General features: G+C 41.2%; 1 protein-coding gene across 1 annotated transcript in view; it reads left to right on the top strand.

The window, feature by feature from the left end:
* Positions 1–15940, top strand: part of PRSS48 (protease, serine, 48) — a 21453-nt gene extending 5513 nt beyond the window's left edge. Inside the window, exons 4-6 of the mRNA XM_008587201.1 lie at positions 4735–4994; positions 5839–6008; positions 15665–15940. Coding sequence (XP_008585423.1) covers positions 4735–4994; positions 5839–6008; positions 15665–15940 — 706 coding nt within the window. The remainder of the gene's footprint in view (positions 1–4734; positions 4995–5838; positions 6009–15664) is intronic.
* Positions 15941–17543: the final 1603 nt, after the last annotated feature.

The raw sequence follows: 17543 nt of genomic DNA, 5'->3' as shown, positions 1-17543 counted from the left end.
TGATAAAATTTCACACCGTCCTGCCAGGGATGTGAATCCTCCTTTTGTCCAGCATATCCACACTGTACATGCTACCAGCCCACTAGTCACTTAGTAGCCATCAGTTATCAGACTGACTGTCACGGTACCACAGTGCTGTATTCAAGTAACCCTTATCTTACTTCGTAATCGCCCCAAAGCTTTTTATGCCAAAGAGAAACCTTAAGTGCTTCCTTTAAGTGAAAAGGTGAAAAATTCTCAACCTAATAACGAAAGAAAAAAAGTTGTATGATGAAGTTGCTAAGATCTATGGTAAGAATGAATCTTCTATCCATGGAATTGTGAAGAAGGAAAAAAGAAATTTACGCCTCATAACATAATAGGGTTTGGTTTTATAGTAGTTTTGGGCACCCACCAGGGGTCGTGAAATGTATCCCCCACATATAAAGGGGGACTACAATATTTGTCATTTAAAATTGTGTATGGCCCACACTGCCTGGCAGAAAACAGAAGCACGCACAGGGTCCTAGGCAGGAGCCATGGGCAGCAACCCCCACCCAGCAGAAGGCAAAAGTAGGCCAACAAAATTCAACATCCCTTCAGAATAGACTCTCAGCAAATTAGGTATAGGAGGAAAGTATCTCAACACAATAAAAGCCATATATAACAAACCCACCGCCAATACCATCCTGAAAAGCTTTTAGCTTTTCCCTTAAGAACAGGAACAAGACAAGGATGCCCACTCTCACCATTCCTATTTAACACAGTATTGGAAATACTAGCCAGAGCAATCAGGCAAGGGAAGGAAATAAAGGGCATCCAGATTAGAAAAGACAAAGTCAAACTGTCCCTGTTTGCAGATGACATGATCGTATACATAGAAACAACTAAGACTCTACAAAAAAAAATTCTTAGAGCTGATAAATGATTTCAGTAAAGTTGCAGGGTACAAAATCAACACACAAAAATCAGTAGCTTTTTTATACTACAATAACAAAGCAGAAGAAGAAATCAAGAAAGCAAGCCCATTTACAATAGTCACCAAAAAAGTAAAATACCTAGGAATCAGTTTAACCAAGGAGGTGAAAGATCTCTACAATGAGAACTACAAATCACTGCTGAAAGAAATTAAAGAGGACACAAAAAGATGTAAAGACAATCCATGCTGCTGAATTAGAAGAATTAACACTGTGAAGATGTCCATACTACCCACAGCAATCTACAGATTCAATGCAATCCCCATCAAAATACCAATAACATTCTTCACAGAAATAGAAAAAACAATCTTAACATTCATATGAACAACAAAAGACCCCAAATAGCCAAAGCAATCCTGAGCAAAAACAGCCAGAGGCTTAACACTACCTGACTTCAAATTATACTAGAAAGGTATAGTAACCAAAACAGCATGGTACTAGCATAAAAACAGACACTCGGACCAATGGAACAGAATACAGAACCCAGAAATCAACCCACGTACTTACAGCCAACTGATCTTTAACAAGGACAACAATGAGGAACGTACTGCCTCTTTGGTAAGTGGTGCTAGGAAAACTGGACATCCATATGTAGAAGAATGAAACTAGACCTGTTACTCTCACCATATACCAAAATCAACTCAAAATAGATTAAAGACTTTATTAAGACTTATATATAAGACTAGAAACTATAAAACTACGAAAAAAAAAAACCCAGGAGAAACACTTCAGGAGGTAGGACTGGGCAAAGACTTTATAAATAAGACTCCAAAAGCACAGTCAACAAGAGAAAAAAATAAGCAAATGAGATCTTATCAAACTGAAAAGCTTCTGCATAGCAAAAGAAACAGTTAACAGAGCAAAAAGACAACGTACAGAATGGGAGAAAATATTCACAAACCATGCATCTGACAAGGGATTAATATCCAGAATACATGAGGAACTCAAACACCTTAATAGGAAACAAACAAACAAACATGTAACCTGATTTAAAAATGGGCAAAGGAGCTGAATAGGCATTTCTCAAAGGAAAATATACAAATGGCCAATAGACACATGAAAAAGTGCTCAACATCACTAAGCATCAGAGGAATGCAAATTAAAACCACACTGAGATACATTTCACCCCAGTTAGACCAGCTGTAATAAAGAAGACCGATAATAACAAATGCTGGTAAGAATGCAGAGAAAGGGGAACCCTCCTACACTGTTGATGGTACTGTAAATTAATACAGCCATTATGGAAAACAGAATGGAGTTTCCTCAAACAAGTACAGATAGAACTGTCATAGGATCCAGCAATCCCACTGTGGGGTGTATACCCAAAGGAATGGAAATCATCATTTCAAAGGGATACTCCCATGTTTATCACAGCTGTACTTACAATAGGTAGGAGTTGGAACCAACCTAAATGTCCATCCATGCACAAATAGATAAGGAAAATGTGGTATATAGACACAATGGAATACTATTCTGCCATAAAAGGAATAAAATTCTGCCACTCACAGCAACATGGATGAACTTAAAGAAAATTATGTTAAGTGAAATAAACCAGGTACAGAAAGAGAAATACCACATGTCCCCACTCATAAGTGGGAGCTGGAAGAAAAAAAAAAAGAAAGATACAACAATCACAATAATTCCTTGAGCTTTTGAAAGGAGAGAATGGAACTGAGGCCACCAGAAGTGGAAAAGGGGGAGGGAGGTGGGGGTTATGGAAAATTGGTAAAGGGCCAGAAAGAATGTTTACGTTGTATAAAAATAAAATTTTTAAAAAGAGAGAGAGATAGGGTTCTCACATCTTATTTGGTCAACAAGCATGAAAGGCAACCCACTGGAGAACAAGAAAGTGGAGGAGGACCAGGTGGCACCCACCCATGAAGTAGATTGCATTTCAGAAGCTGCACTCAGGGATCTCAACATTTCATAATGGGCAGTAGGCATGCCTGTCCTTTGCTCTGAAGGGAGATGCTATTTCTGCCTTCCAAGGCTGTTTGCTAGTCACTAGTAAGACATGCAGTTAATATAAAGAGACCCCTGAAGGGGCCGGCCCGGTGGCGCACTGCTACAGTGCGCCGCTTGGGAGCGCGGCAGCGCTCCCGCCGAGGGTTCGGATCCCACATACAGACCGGTTCCCGCTCATTGGCTGAGCGAGGTGTGGGCACGACACCGAGGGTTGCGATCCCGTTGCCGGTCCCGGCGCGACACTGAGGGTTGTGATCCGTTGCCGGACACGAAAAAAGACAAAAAAAAAAAAAAGAGACCCCTGAAGAATTGTTTCTCAACAGTATATACTACTCCATTAATACTCAGTTATTTTCCTCAATCAAAACTCTTATTCATTATTCCAAACTTCAATTTGTTCTCTATTCGGGAAAGACTTTTCTGATCTTCCCGGACAGAATCAAGTAATTTCATTTCTATGATCCCGTAACACTTTGTAGAGACCTATTTCAAAATACATCTGCAATTAGGGCTGGCCCATGGCTCACTTGGGAGAGTGTGGTGCTGATAACATCATGGCCACGGGTTCAGATCCCTATACAGGGATGGCCGGTTGGCTCACTTGGGAGAGTGTGGTGCTGACAACACAGAGTCAAGGGTTAGGATCCCCTTACCGATCATCTTAAAAAAAAAAAAAAATCTGCAATTATTAAAAATAAAAAAAAATCGTGTCCAGTGCTGATAACCCCAAGGTCAAAGGTTCAGATCTGTGGAGTATGCATAAAGCAAATGTACTTCACAGGGCCTGGTTTTCCAAAGCCTTGCAGTTTCAAATATTGACCTTGCAAAGGACAGGAAATTTTCCCCAGGCTATAGTCTCTGTTGTAAGGTAAAGAACTGTAACACAGCAAGGTTGCTGGCTCAAAGACAGACAGGTTACTGATTGATATGTAAAGATACTGGGAAATTGCTGTAAGAAGAGAATGCTAAAATCAAGCTTTTGTTAGTGGATCAACTTAACTGCATTATAGAATGTCACCTTGCTTGTCTTACTGAATGTTACCAGCTTCTATTGTTAAACTTGTTAAACTATACTTAGCAAAAACCCCACCTATGTTCTCTTCCTGTAACTTCCTGGTCTGGAGAATAAATGTGGGAAGAGAACCCCAAATCGTGGTTAATTTCCCAATTGGAAGGAATGCCTCTATCTTGAGGGTTCCGGGAGATTAACCCCTTTTTTCAGGACTTCTCACTGTTCAGAAGAGAGGGGTTTTGAGTAATCTTTGGCAGCTCCGCCACCCAGGGGAAAAGGGGTGACAAATCTGTGGGAGGCAAAGCAACACAGATCCCCGCACTGGTCAGCCACCAAAACAAAATAAAATAAAATTGTGTATATGTGTAACTTTGGTTACACTTTGTTTTAAAATTTTATTTTGAAATAAAGGTCTAGTGCTCAGAACAGAAGTCAAAACTGGCAGTAAAGAGCAAATGACTATTAAGTGTACAAATGATGGCTGAAACCATGGAGAATAGGAGAGGTAAATGAGAGAATCAGGGAGAAAATACAAGACAAAACTTTGGCCATAGCTTGTAAAAGAAGACCACAGAGAGTGGTCAGGGAGGGAGGAAAGAAGGGAAGGAGAGAAGAAGGAAACGCATCAACCCTAGTTCAAGTTGGAAGTACTCTGGTTAATTCCCAGTCGTCTACCCTCCTTTCTTGCTTAGAGACTTAGTGCTACATATAGGCAGCTTGTTCTGACCCAGCTGTATAAATAAAATTAAAAATAAATAAAAATAAAAAGCTCCACTTTTATTTTCCCCCTTTTCTCCTTAGGACCTGGTCTGCTTCTTTATATACTGTATGGCTGGGATCGACTGAAGTAGGCTACTCAAGTAACGGTGTGCAGTACCATGTGTCCAAAATCGTCATCCATCCCAAATACCAAGACACAACTGCAGACATTGCCTTGTTGAAACTGTCCTCCCAAGTCACCTTCACTTCTTTCATCCTGCCCATCTGTTTGCACAATATCACAAAGCAGTTGACAATTCCACCCTCTTGTTGGGTGACTGGATGGGGACAAATTAAGGAAAGTACAGGTGAGAATGGGCAGAGAGAGAGGGGTTGTTTTATATGTACCCACTCCAGAACATTCACATTCTAGGCATATCCTTACTCTATTTTTCAACAAAACCAGATCTATCTAATGATATTACTTATAAGTCTTCAAATAAAATGCCTTTTTTGACCTCTATATGTTTATTTATTCTTATATAACGCCTAGAGTCTAACTATAGCTGGATATGCAAATTTAAGAACTTAAATACATAATTACCTCTCTCAAACAGAGGTTCATAAGTCTAGTGTTTTTTATGTTTTTAAAGTGTCAATTCTTTCCTAGGATGGAGTACAGACAAGGCAGGTGCTGATCTGGAAGCAGGCAAATGGGAAAGGAGGAAATTTTAGAATACTTTAGAATACTCAAATCTTGGGGCCAGCCCATGGCTCACTCGGGAGAGTGTGGTGCTGAAAACACCAAGGCCACGGGTTCGGATCCCCGTATAGGGATGGCCAGTTAGCTCACTGGGGAGAGCATGGTGCGGATACCACCAAGTCAAGGGTTAAGATCCCCTTACCGGTCATCTTTTAAAAAAAAAAGAAAAATACTCAAATCTTTACTCAGAGTTTATCAGAATTACTCTTTATTTAGAACATTGGCACAATAGAAGAAAAACCTGAAATATGGAAACAATCTTGAATAATCCATTGTTTCAGATTTAACTGTAGCAAAAGATCCTTCTATAAATAAATATGATTGGAACATGATTGTATTCTGCTTTTCTGTTCCCATTCAGAGACTTCTGCACATCATGACTGAATGTTGCCCCTCCACCTTTCCAGGTTGATTTAACCTTTCATTCCTGTCTTCCTCTGCAGATGGCAATTACCCTTCTACCCTCCAGGAAGCAGAAATACCAGTCATTGACCACCAGGCTTGTGAACGACTCTACAACCCAGTTGGTGCCTTCTTCCCAGAAATGGAGCCAGTCATTCAGGAAGACATGATTTGTGCTGGTGACACTCAAAAAATGAGAGACAGTTGCAAGGTTAGGATTTGCTCTTGAAACCTTTTTTTTTTAACATGAGATCTTAATTTAGATTCAGGTTTTCCTACCAGTAAACGACAGTGAACTGGGTGTCAGGAGATGAGGGTTCTGACAATAATTCTTGTGTTACCCTGGACTAATCCTAGACTAATCACTAATAATCTATATCTATAAATTTAATCTCTTCTACTGTAAGACTGTTGATCTAGACCAATGCTAACCACTGCTCATTGAACTTTTACAGATCTGTGAATTTTCATAAATATATTAAGAGGTTGACACAGAATTGCCAATGGGCCGGCCCCTGAACTTTTACAGATCTGTGAATTTTCATAAATATATTAAGAGGTTGACACAGAATTGCCAACTTTATTTTTTCAAGTAAGAACATTTCATTCTACACATTTTTTTGTGTGTGTGGCTAGCCGGTATTCTACACTTAAAAGATGTTGTTCTATTGTCCCCTGATCATAACTATCTGATAAAAAAAATCAACCATTGGAGCTTCCGGTCAAGATGGCAGAATAGACAGTCCCCAGCATCACTCTCTCCCATAAATCAACCAATTTACAACTATAAAAAAGCAACAGGGCTGGCCCTGTGGCTCACTCGGGAGAGTGTGATGCTGATGACACCAAGGCCATGGGTTCGGATCCCATATAGGGATGGCCGGTTAGCTCAATGGGTGAGCCTGGTGCTGACAACACCAAGTCAAGGGTTAAGATCCCCTTACCAGTCATTTTTAAAAAAACAAACAAACAAAAAAAGGCAACAACAGCCAAGCTAGGGCCACTAAAGCTCAGGGGAAGAGGAGGAGAGACCTACAAAGTGCATGAAAGTGGGAGAAGCCATGATAAGAGAAAGAAAAAACTGCTCTGACCATTTCAAGCCCTGGCTGCTTCCAAGCTGGAGCTGCTGAGCACACAGAGCAAGAGCTGGCAAAAGCCACAGCTGTGCCCTTTGGATGGAAATGCTTGGAGGATGCAGGGGAACTTGGTGGCCCCCAGGCCAGCAAGACCACTAATAGGGTTCCCGTGGACCCATACAGGAGTGAGGAGCCAGAGCAACTGAAAAAAGGGAGCCACTTAGAGGCCAGTGAGTCATCGCAAGGAACCGGCGCATGGCCAGCCCCATGGGAAGTGTTTGGAGCACTGGCAGTGGGGGAGACAGGCCCACTGGGAGAACACTGGGGCACAGCATGGACATTTGATCTTCCCCCTAATCCGCACAGAACCACTCAGTGGAAACTGGTCAGGAATATAGAACTGCAGGGAGGTGCAGTTTGCTGAAAAGGCCCAGGCCTAGATGAGAGTTTCTACACAACCCAGGTGCACCTGATCTCACGAGACCCAGAAGTACCTAGAAAGTCAACAATTAAACCTGAGCTGCGGCCGGCCCGGTGGCGCACTGCTACAGTGTGCCGCTTGGGAGCGCGGTGGCGCTCCCGCCGAGGGTTCGGATCCCACATACAGACCAGCCGCTCACTGGCTGAGCGAGGTACGGGCGCAACACTGAGGGTTGCGATCCCGTTGCCGGTCCCGGTCCAGTATGGGCGCGACACTGAGGGTTGCGATCCGTTGCCAGTCATGAAAAAAGACAAAAAGGAAAAAAAAAAAAAACCTGAGCTGCACAAAAAGCCTTTCCCAGGGAATCAGCAGCAAAGCGGCAATTTAGCTCAACCACACAGCTCAAGTGCTGGTCCCCACAGGAAGTTCCTCCATTTTAGAAGTAAGTAAAGGACAACAAATTAGTTCCAGTGCAGAGTTTAAGTGGTGGGAACAGCAAATAATCCAACACAGAGCTCAAAGAGAAAACAAAATACCTACAGACCAGAGACAAAGTTTGACAGTAACTACTAAAGGTCTCACATCACCAAAGAACACTTATAAAACCAAGAAGGACCAGAAGTACCCTGGGTAACCAAGCCAGGGAAGGGGCAGGGTTGGGGGCCATGGCCATGCCCCCCCGACACCTGCAACTAGTCCCAAGGATGGTGGGCCAAGGGCCTCGGCCATGCCCCCCCTACACCCGCAATCGGCCCAGCTATAATCAACAAGTCGCTGCAAGAAGTACCCCAGGCTCCTGGGATGGTGGGGGGCGAAGGCTTCGGCCACACACTCCTGTTATCTGTACCTAGCCCAGCCATGACCAAGACACCTCTGGAAGCCCCCTGGTCTCCCCTACAGGAATGAGAGGGATGCCACAGGCCTCAACCCTACCCCTCCTCCTTCCTTTTTCTCCCATCCTATTTCCTTTCCCTTTCTTCTCTCCCCCAGCCCCCCAACTGCTCCGCAACATCATAGAATGTGAAAAAATACATATATTAATAAGTAAATTTTTAAAAAATCATCCATCATTTGTGTCTTTGTTCTATTAAGCACGATGTGTTATTCTGCTCTGGCTTATTTCAGTATTTTTTATCTTTGATAGTCAGCAGCTTGAATGTGATGGGCTAGGTGTGGTTTTCTTTGTATTTATCCTATTTGGGGTTCATTGAGCTTTTGGTTTTTCCATATGGTCTTTCACATCTTTCACCAAATTTGAGAATTTTTCAGTCACAGTTTCTTCAAACTTATTCTGCACACCCTTCTGGTTGAAACCGTACATCTGTAAGTTAACACCTTTCGATATTTTCACACAGGTCCATTTTATATTTACCTTTTTCTCTCTGTTCTTCAAATTGGATACTTTTTAATTAATCTATATTCAAGGTCACTGCCTCTTTCCATCATTTACATTTCACTGCTAAATTCATGTAGTAAAATTTTTATTTCAAAGTTCTAGAATGACTATATGCTTTTATTCTCTTGCTCTCACACACATTTTTCCAGATCTCTGCCAAGATTTCCTATCTGTATATTATCTGTATATTCATTATTTGCATATTTTCCGTTACATGTATTGATCACAGCTACAATAGCTGCTTTAAAATTCTTATCTGCTGGGCCGGCCCCATGGCGCACTCGGGAGAGTGTGGCGCTTGGGAGCACAGAGGAGCTCCTGCTGCAGGTTCGGATCCTATATAAGGATGGCCGGTGCACTCACTAGCTGAGCGCGGTGCGGGTGACACCAAGCCAAGGGTTGCAATCCCCTTTCTGGTCACAAAAAGGACAAAGAAAAAAAAAATTCTTATCTGCTAATTCCAAAATCTGAGTTATCGCAGGGTTATGCTTCATTGATTGCTTTTTCTCCTGAGTAACGTCTTGGGAGACATATTCCTATTTGTTTATTTTAACATCTAGTATTTTTGGATTATATCCTGGACATTGTCAGTGATGCAGTATTGTAGACAATATGGATTGGTATGTTCCTCTAAAGAATACTGATTTCCAGTTTCAACAGGCAATTAACTTGGCTGACCTCAAACTCCAAACTGGATCTTTCCTGTGACAGACAGCAGCAGTTCTTTAAGCCTTAGCTGAGCTGCGTGGAATCTCATCTGCACATGTGTGTGTAGTTCAGGGGTCAGCCAGAGACTTCAGCAGAGTTTAGATGCAGAATTTGGGGCTCTCTCTTTGGGGAGCTCTCCTTTCTGGTTCCTCTATCTTCACTTTCCAACTTCTGTGATAGCTCTGATGTCTATCCTCTGATTCCTCAAGTTCCAGCCACCATGTCTGATGATGACTGGGGCCTGCTTCAGGGGATAAACCATTTTTTAAAAGTATCATTCTTCTCTTCCAAAGGATTGACTCCAGTTTCTGCATGCTTTTGGCCACTCTCCACTGCCTTCAGATAGTTTGGTTTACATGTTGCCCACAATTTATAACTGTTACCAGCAGCAGAGTTGGTCTGAGATAAGTTACTCCCATAAGAAATTTCAAAAACAGAGAGAGTCCTAAGAACAGCAGAATACACTTTTTTCTTAAGTGCATATGGAACATACTCTAGAATAGACCATATGCTAGACTGTAAAACAAGTCTCAATAACATTAGGAGGATTAAAATCATACTAAGTATGTTCCCCAACCACAATGGAATGAAATTAGAAATGAGTAACAGAGAGAAATACAAAAATTCCACAAATATGTGGGAATCAACACAATCCTAAATAACCAATGGGTCAAAGAAGAAATCACAAAGGAAATCAGGAAATATTTTGAGAAGAATAAAAATGAAAACATAACAAATCTTACAGATGCAGCTAAATCAGTGCTTAAGGAGAAATTTATAGCTATTAATGCATACACTAAAAAAAAGAGATATACCTCCATATTAAGACACTGGAAAAAGAAGAACAAACAAACCAAAAGAAAGCACAAAGAAGGAAATAAAGTTTATAGTGGAAATTATTGAAATAGAGAACAGAAAGACAATAGAGAAAATCAACAAAAGCAAAAGTTGGTTCTTTTAAAAAGTCAATAAAAATGAAAAAAACTTTAGCTAGATTAAGTAAGAAAAAAGATGGAAGACCCAAATTTCTACAGTTAGGAATGAAAGAAGGGACATTACTACCAACGTTACAGAAATAAAAAGAATTGTAAGATAATACTATGAACAACTGTACGCTGATAAATTAGATAACAAAGATAATATGGACAAATTTCTAGAAATACACAAACTACCATAACTAACCCAAAAAGAAATAGATGACCTGAAAAGACCTACAATATGTAAAGAGCCTACATAAGTGATTTAAAAACAACAGCAGAGGAGGGGGAAAAAAACTATGACCAGATAAAAGCCCAGGCCCAAATGGCTTCACTGGTGAATTTTACCAAACATTTAAAGAAGATTTAATATCAATTCTTCACAAACTCTTCCAAAAAACAAAGGAGGGAACACTTCCCAACTCATTCTATGAAAACGGTATTAACTTGAAACCAAAACCAAAAACATCACAAAGAAACTACAAACCAGTATCTCTGAATATAGGTGCAAAAATCCTCAACAAAAATACTAGCAAATGAAATCCAACAACATATAAAAAGGATTATACACCATGGCCAATTGGGATTTATCTCAGGAATGTGAGGTTGGTTTAAAATCCAAAAATTAATTAATGTAATACGCTATGTTAATAGAATAAAGGGCATGTCAGCAGACACAGAAAAAGTATTTGACAAAATCCAACAACCCTCCATGATAAAAACACTACGCAAACTTGGAATAGAAGGAAACTTTCTCAACCTAATAAAGTATATCTACAAAAAACCTACAGCTAACATACTGAATGGTGAAAGACTTTCCCCCTAAGATCACAAAAGAAACAAGGATGTCTACTCTTGCTACTTCTATTCAGTATTGCAGTGGAGGTTCTAGCCAGGACTATTAAGCAAGAAAAAGAAGTAGAAGGCATCCACATTGGAAAGGATGAAGTAGAACTATCTCTATTCAACAATAACATGATCATATACATAGAAAATATGAAGGAACTCTCCCCCACAAATTAGAACTAAAAATACACTCCACAAAGTTGCAGGATACAAGAACAATACATAAAGGCAACTGTATTTCTATACGCTTGCAATGAATAATCAAAGGAGAAAATTAAGAAAATAATATTCTATTCATAACATTATAAAAAAGAATAAAAGCAATGGTGAATATGCTAATTACCCTGATTAGATCCTCAAACACTGTGTACATGTATTGAAAAATAATTCTGTACCCCATGAATATGTACAATCAATGTTTCAATAAAAAATTAAAATTTAAAAAATAATAAAATACTTCTGAATAAATTTAACAAAAGAAGTAGAAAATTTATACTCTGAAAACTTCAAAACATTGTTAAAATAAAGAAGACCTAAATAAATGAAAGGACATTCCACATATGAAGGTACTTCAAAAATAAAAATAATAGAATTAAATGATAATACGAACCTTTCCATGAATTTTTTTATGTTCCCTTGGACATTGATCAGAAGACTTAATATTGTTTAAGTGGCAGTATTTGCCAAATGGATCTACAGACTCAACACAAACCCTATCAAATCCCAGCTGGTTTCCTTACAGAAATTGACAAGCTGATCCTCAAATTCATATGGCAATTCAAGGGGTTCAAAACAATCTTGAAAAAGAACAAAGTTCGAGGATTCCTACAATCTGATTTCAAAATTCACTACAAAATAATAGTAATCAAGACAGTGTGGTACTAGCTAGCATAAGGAATTGAGCGTCCAGAAATAAATCCTTATATTTATGGCCAATTAATTTTAAACACAGGTATCAAAACAATTCAATGAAGAAAGAATAGTCATTTCAACAAATGGTGCTGGGACAACTGGATATCCACATGCAAAAGAATGAACTTGGACCCCTACCTCACCATGTACAAAAATTAACTCAAAATGGATCTAAGAGCTGAAACTTTTAGAATAAAACATAGGGGTAAACCTTTGTGACCTTGATTAGGCATTATTTTCTTGGATATCATACCAAAAGCATAAGCAACAACAACAAAAAAGATAAGAATTCCCCAAAATTCAAAACTTTTATGCTTCAATGAATACCATTAAGAAAGTAAAAGGTAACCTACAAAATGGGGGAAAATATTTGCGAATCATATGTATGATAAGGGATCTAGATCTTGAATATATAAAGAAATCTTGTAACTTGATAACAAAAAGTCAACACAATTTTTAAAAGGTCAAAGAATCTGAATAGATATTTCTCTAAAGAAGATATACAGAGTTCTGGTCAAGATGACTGAATAAATGGTCCTCAGTGTCACTCTGTCCTACAAAATCAACCAATTTACAACTATAAAAATGTAACATCAGCCAAGCTGGGGCCGTGGGAGATCAGGGGAAGAGGAGGAGAGACCTACGGAGCTCATTGAGGCAGAAGAAACCGCGATGAGAGAAAGAAAAAACTGCTCTGAGCATTTCAGTTTGCAGCCACTTTAATGCTGTGCCCTTTAGATGGAGTTACATGGAGGCAGCAGGGGAGAAGAGGACTATGGTGGCCCGCAGGACAGCAAGACCACTAATAGGGTTCCTGTGGACCCATGCAGGAGGGAGGAGCCAGAACAGCTGAAAAAGGGGATCCATTCAGAGGCCCGTGAGTCAACGCAAGGGAACAGCACAAGGCCCGTCCCATGTGAAGTGTTTGGAGCACGGGCAGTGGGGGAGATGAGCCCACTGGGAGAACACTGGGACACAGCAAGGACAGCCGATCCACCCCCTAATCAGCGCAGGACCACTCAGAGGAGACTGGTCAGGAATGCAGAATTGCATGGGGTGCAGTTTGACAAAAAAACTCAGGCCCAGATCAGAGTATCTACACAACCCAGGTGCCCCGAGTCTCTGGAGAGCTGGAAGTCAAGAAAAGGTCAACCGTTAAACCCTGAGCTGCACAAAAAACCTTCCCTAGTGAAACAGCAGCAAAGTAGCAATTTAGCTGTACAACACAGCTCATGTACTGGTTCCCACAGGAAGCTCCCCTGAGTTAGAAGTAAGCAAAGGACAAAAAATTAGTTCTGGCCCAGGCACACCACTAATGCCTTGGGGCGCGCCAGGGAACATGAGGGCCACAACCACTCACACCACCAGCGCCTCAGGACCCACCCAGGAACCCAAGGCTTGGAACCGGGGACTGGACCCCACTCCCACATCCAGGCACACCACCAGTGCCTCGAGGCCCACCCAGAGGCCTGGGGCTATAAGCCAGGGACCGGACCTCCCTCCAACAACCAGCCACACCGTGACAGCACCTCGGGGTCCGCCTGCAGACCTGAGGCATGGAGAAGGGGACTGGATCCCCCCCCACAACCAGACACACTGCACCAGTGCCTTGGGGCCTGCCCATGGACCCGAGGCATGGAGAAGGGGACCGGATTCCCCTCCCACTACTGGGCACACTGCGGCAGCACCTCATGGCCCACCCAGAAACCTGAGGCATGGAGTAGGGGATCAGACACTCTCCACAATCAGGCACATCATCATCACCACCAGGCACATCACCAGCACCAAGGAGCATGCCAAAAACATCACCTCCATGAGGGTGGACTACCACAGCCATCACAATAACCATGGCTGCTGCAAAAGTGGCTAGACGCCACAACCACCACGCAGATGGCCTGCCAGACTGGAGTGCACTGACACAAGGAGAGTCACCAGCAGAGACAAAGAAAAGAAGAGGATGTCTCTCTCCACAAAGCCCATTCCTGTGACAGAAGAAGCATCTGCTCTATGATAATATTCAGGGACCTGATCACACCTCTCAGCATTGGACAGATCACCTAGGCAACAAATCAACAGAGTAACCATTACTCTTTCAGAGGGAAAGAAGAAATCTAGGGTTTTCAGTGGTGGGAGGGGGGAGTGAGAGAAGGATAGGGAGAGACTGGACAAGAGGCATAAAGAATAATTACAATTTGTAACAATATATATATACTAGTAATATTGATTTCATCAACACATTTCTCAATGCTGAACCCCAAAAATATGTATAATCAATTTTGATTCAATAAAAACTAAAAACTAAAAAATAAAAATAAAAAGAAGTTATACAAATGGCTAATAAGCACATGATAAAATATTTAACATCAGTAGCCATCAGGGAAATGCAAATCAAAGCCAAAATGAGACACCACTGCATACCCACTAGGATGGCTATAATCAAGACAGATAATAACAAGAGTTAACAAGGATGTAGAGGAATTGGAAGCCTCATACACTGCTGGTAGGAATGTAAAATGGTACAGCCTCTTTGGAAAACTATCTGGCAGTTCCTCAAAAAGTTAAAGTTACCATATAGCTCAGGGATTTCTCTCCTAGGTATACACCCAAGAGAAATAAAAACAAGTCAGTATAAAAATCCATACATGAATGTTCATAGCAGAATTATTTATAATAGCCAAATGTCTACCAGTTGATGAATGGATAAACAAAATGTGGTACATCCATACAATGGAATATTATTCGGCCATAGAAAGGAATGGAGTACTGACATAAGCTACAATATGGATGAATCTTGAAAAGAGTATGGTAAGTAAATAAGCCAGACACAAAGGCCACATATAATATGATTCCATTTATGTGAAATGTCTGGAATAGGTAAATCCAGAGACAGAATGGAGATTATCAGTTGGCCCAGGGCTGGGAGGGTTGGGAAGAAATGGGGGTGATTACTAATGGGTATGGGGTTTCTTCTGGGGAGGATGAAAATATTCCAAAATGGGTTGTAGTGATGGCTGCACAACACTGTAAATATACTAAAAACCATTGAATTGTATACTTTAAATGAGTGAATTATATATTTGACTTATAACTCAGTAAAACTATTGCAAAAAAGAAAGTGAGATTGAGAGACATATTACCAACTACTATCAATATCATTGTACATAAGAACAGATTATTTTAACACTAAAAAAAGGCAGTAAGAACCTAACAACAGAAAAATGAGGGCAATTCATTCAACTGAATAAATTTAACTTTAGTGAAAAACTCATCACATTAATCTTATTTCTTTTTATCACAAATAAATATTTTGAAATTACTGATATATTTCACTAATGTCCCTGCCAATTTCAAATTCTATGGCTCTTAAATTACTCTGATCTCTCCCTAAAGCAGTGGGACATCCAGCTCCCTCCAGAGTCCCACTGCTCCATGGGTCTTATAGCCTGGTTCTAAAGAGCTCTCCACCCCTTGTGACTATGTCCCTCTTCATGTCCCTTTTCACTAAACTCATGACCTTTATCTCTTCCTTAGGGTGATTCTGGAGGGCCTCTGTCATGTCATATTGATGGTGTATGGATCCAGATAGGAGTGGTAAACTGGGGATTAGAATGTGGTAAATCTCTTCCTGGAGTCTACACCAACGTGGTATACTACCAAAAATGGATTAATGCCATTATTTCAAGAGCTGAGGTCTTGGGTGCCAACAATCTGGACTTCTCTGACTTCTTGTTCCCTACTGTACTACTCTCTCTGGCTCTCCTGGGACCCTCATGTGCCCTTGGGCCTAATATTATACCAGGAGAGTAGATGGTATAGCTCAAACCACTGGCTGGACAGGGCTGGGAAGGGATGTGTAGAGAATAAGTCCCAGGGGCAGAGAACTCAGGAGAGTCACTGGGAACCCTGAGTGACTTTATTTATAATTTGAAATGATTTTGTTTTTAAGGTTCTTGTTTCTGGAAGTATGTTTTATTGGTTGGAGCATGAACAACTAGGAAATAAGGCTGCCACTTCTGTGCATGATATTCTTTGTTCCCGTCTAATGCATCTTGCAAGGCAGGAAGGATGCCCTATAAATAAGTATTTGTGGACACAAATTAAACAGTTACTGGAGGGCTGACCCTGTGGCTCACTCAGAGCGTGGCACTGGGAGCGCAATGTGGCTGCTCAATAGCTAAAAGGTGTACATGCAGAGTGCCATCCTGCTTGAGATGTGATGAATCTTAGAAGTATTAGTGCATCTCCACTTCGTACTTCCTTTAGAAGTGTCACTTGAGGATTGTCTGGGGTGATGGGATGGGCTGCCTGTCCTACCAAGTTGTACCCTTGCCATGGAGGCAGAAATGACCAAGAGGAAGGGATCCTTGTTGTTTAACCCACACTGTCCCCACAGTGTGAATGTGGCATCACTGACACAATCAGAAATTCGAGACATCATTCTGGGTATGGAGATCTCAGCACCATCGCAGCAACGGCAGCAGATAGCTGAGATTGAGAAGCAGACCAAGGAACAGTCACAGCTGACTGCAACACAGACTCGCACTGTCAACAAACATGGTGATGAAATTATCACCTCTACCACTAGCAACTACGAGACTCAGACTTTCTCATCAAAGACTGAATGGAGGGTCAGGTACTGTAAAGGGCAAGAGGGTATCGTATAACTTCGTATAATGTATGCTATACGAAGTTATTAAGCTAACCCTAAACGTCACCTTGCATCTAGACTGCCACTACAGCCTTCTAATTGGCATTCCAACGTCCCTTACACCTATACCCAACTCCATTTATTCTCCACAGCATTGACTATTTTTTATGCCTTTCTCTCCTTTTTTCCCCTGCTTATAGCACTTCAAAAACATCCTGTTGCTCAAAGGATAAGGACCAGAGTCCTTAACACAGCCCACAAAGCCCTACACAATCTGACCCCAAACTGTGCATTCGGCCTCATTTGGCATCACTCCACCGTGTTCTCTAGGCTTAAACTTCCTCAAATGCTCCAAGCAGCCTCCCAGCAGCAGACTTTTGCATCTGCTATTCCCTCTCCCCTGCTGCCCTTGCTAGTTAGTTCTTGCTGTGTCTTCAGATCTCATTTCACCCTTTACTTCCTCAAGAAAGCTGTCCCTGGCTCTCCTGACCAGAACGAATCCCTCAAGCAGCCTCCCAGCAGCAGACTTTTGCATCTGCTATTCCCTCTCCCCTGCTGCCCTTGCTAGTTAGTTCTTGCTGTGTCTTCAGATCTCAGTTCACCCTTTACTTCCTCAAGAAAGCTGTCCCTGGCTCTCCTGACCAGAACGAATCCCCCTAGCACATATTCTTACATAGCACTATGGAGCCCTCCTTTACAGAATTCAACATAGCTATAATTTAACATTTGTTTATGTGGTTATCTAATGAATGTATGCCTGTC

The sequence above is a fragment of the Galeopterus variegatus genome, unplaced genomic scaffold, assembly GCF_000696425.1.
Source record: "Galeopterus variegatus unplaced genomic scaffold, G_variegatus-3.0.2 Scaffold4280, whole genome shotgun sequence".
Classification (NCBI taxonomy): domain Eukaryota; kingdom Metazoa; phylum Chordata; class Mammalia; order Dermoptera; family Cynocephalidae; genus Galeopterus; species Galeopterus variegatus.
Note: the sequence above shows the minus strand (reverse complement) of the source record. Positions and strands in the feature narration are given on the sequence as shown.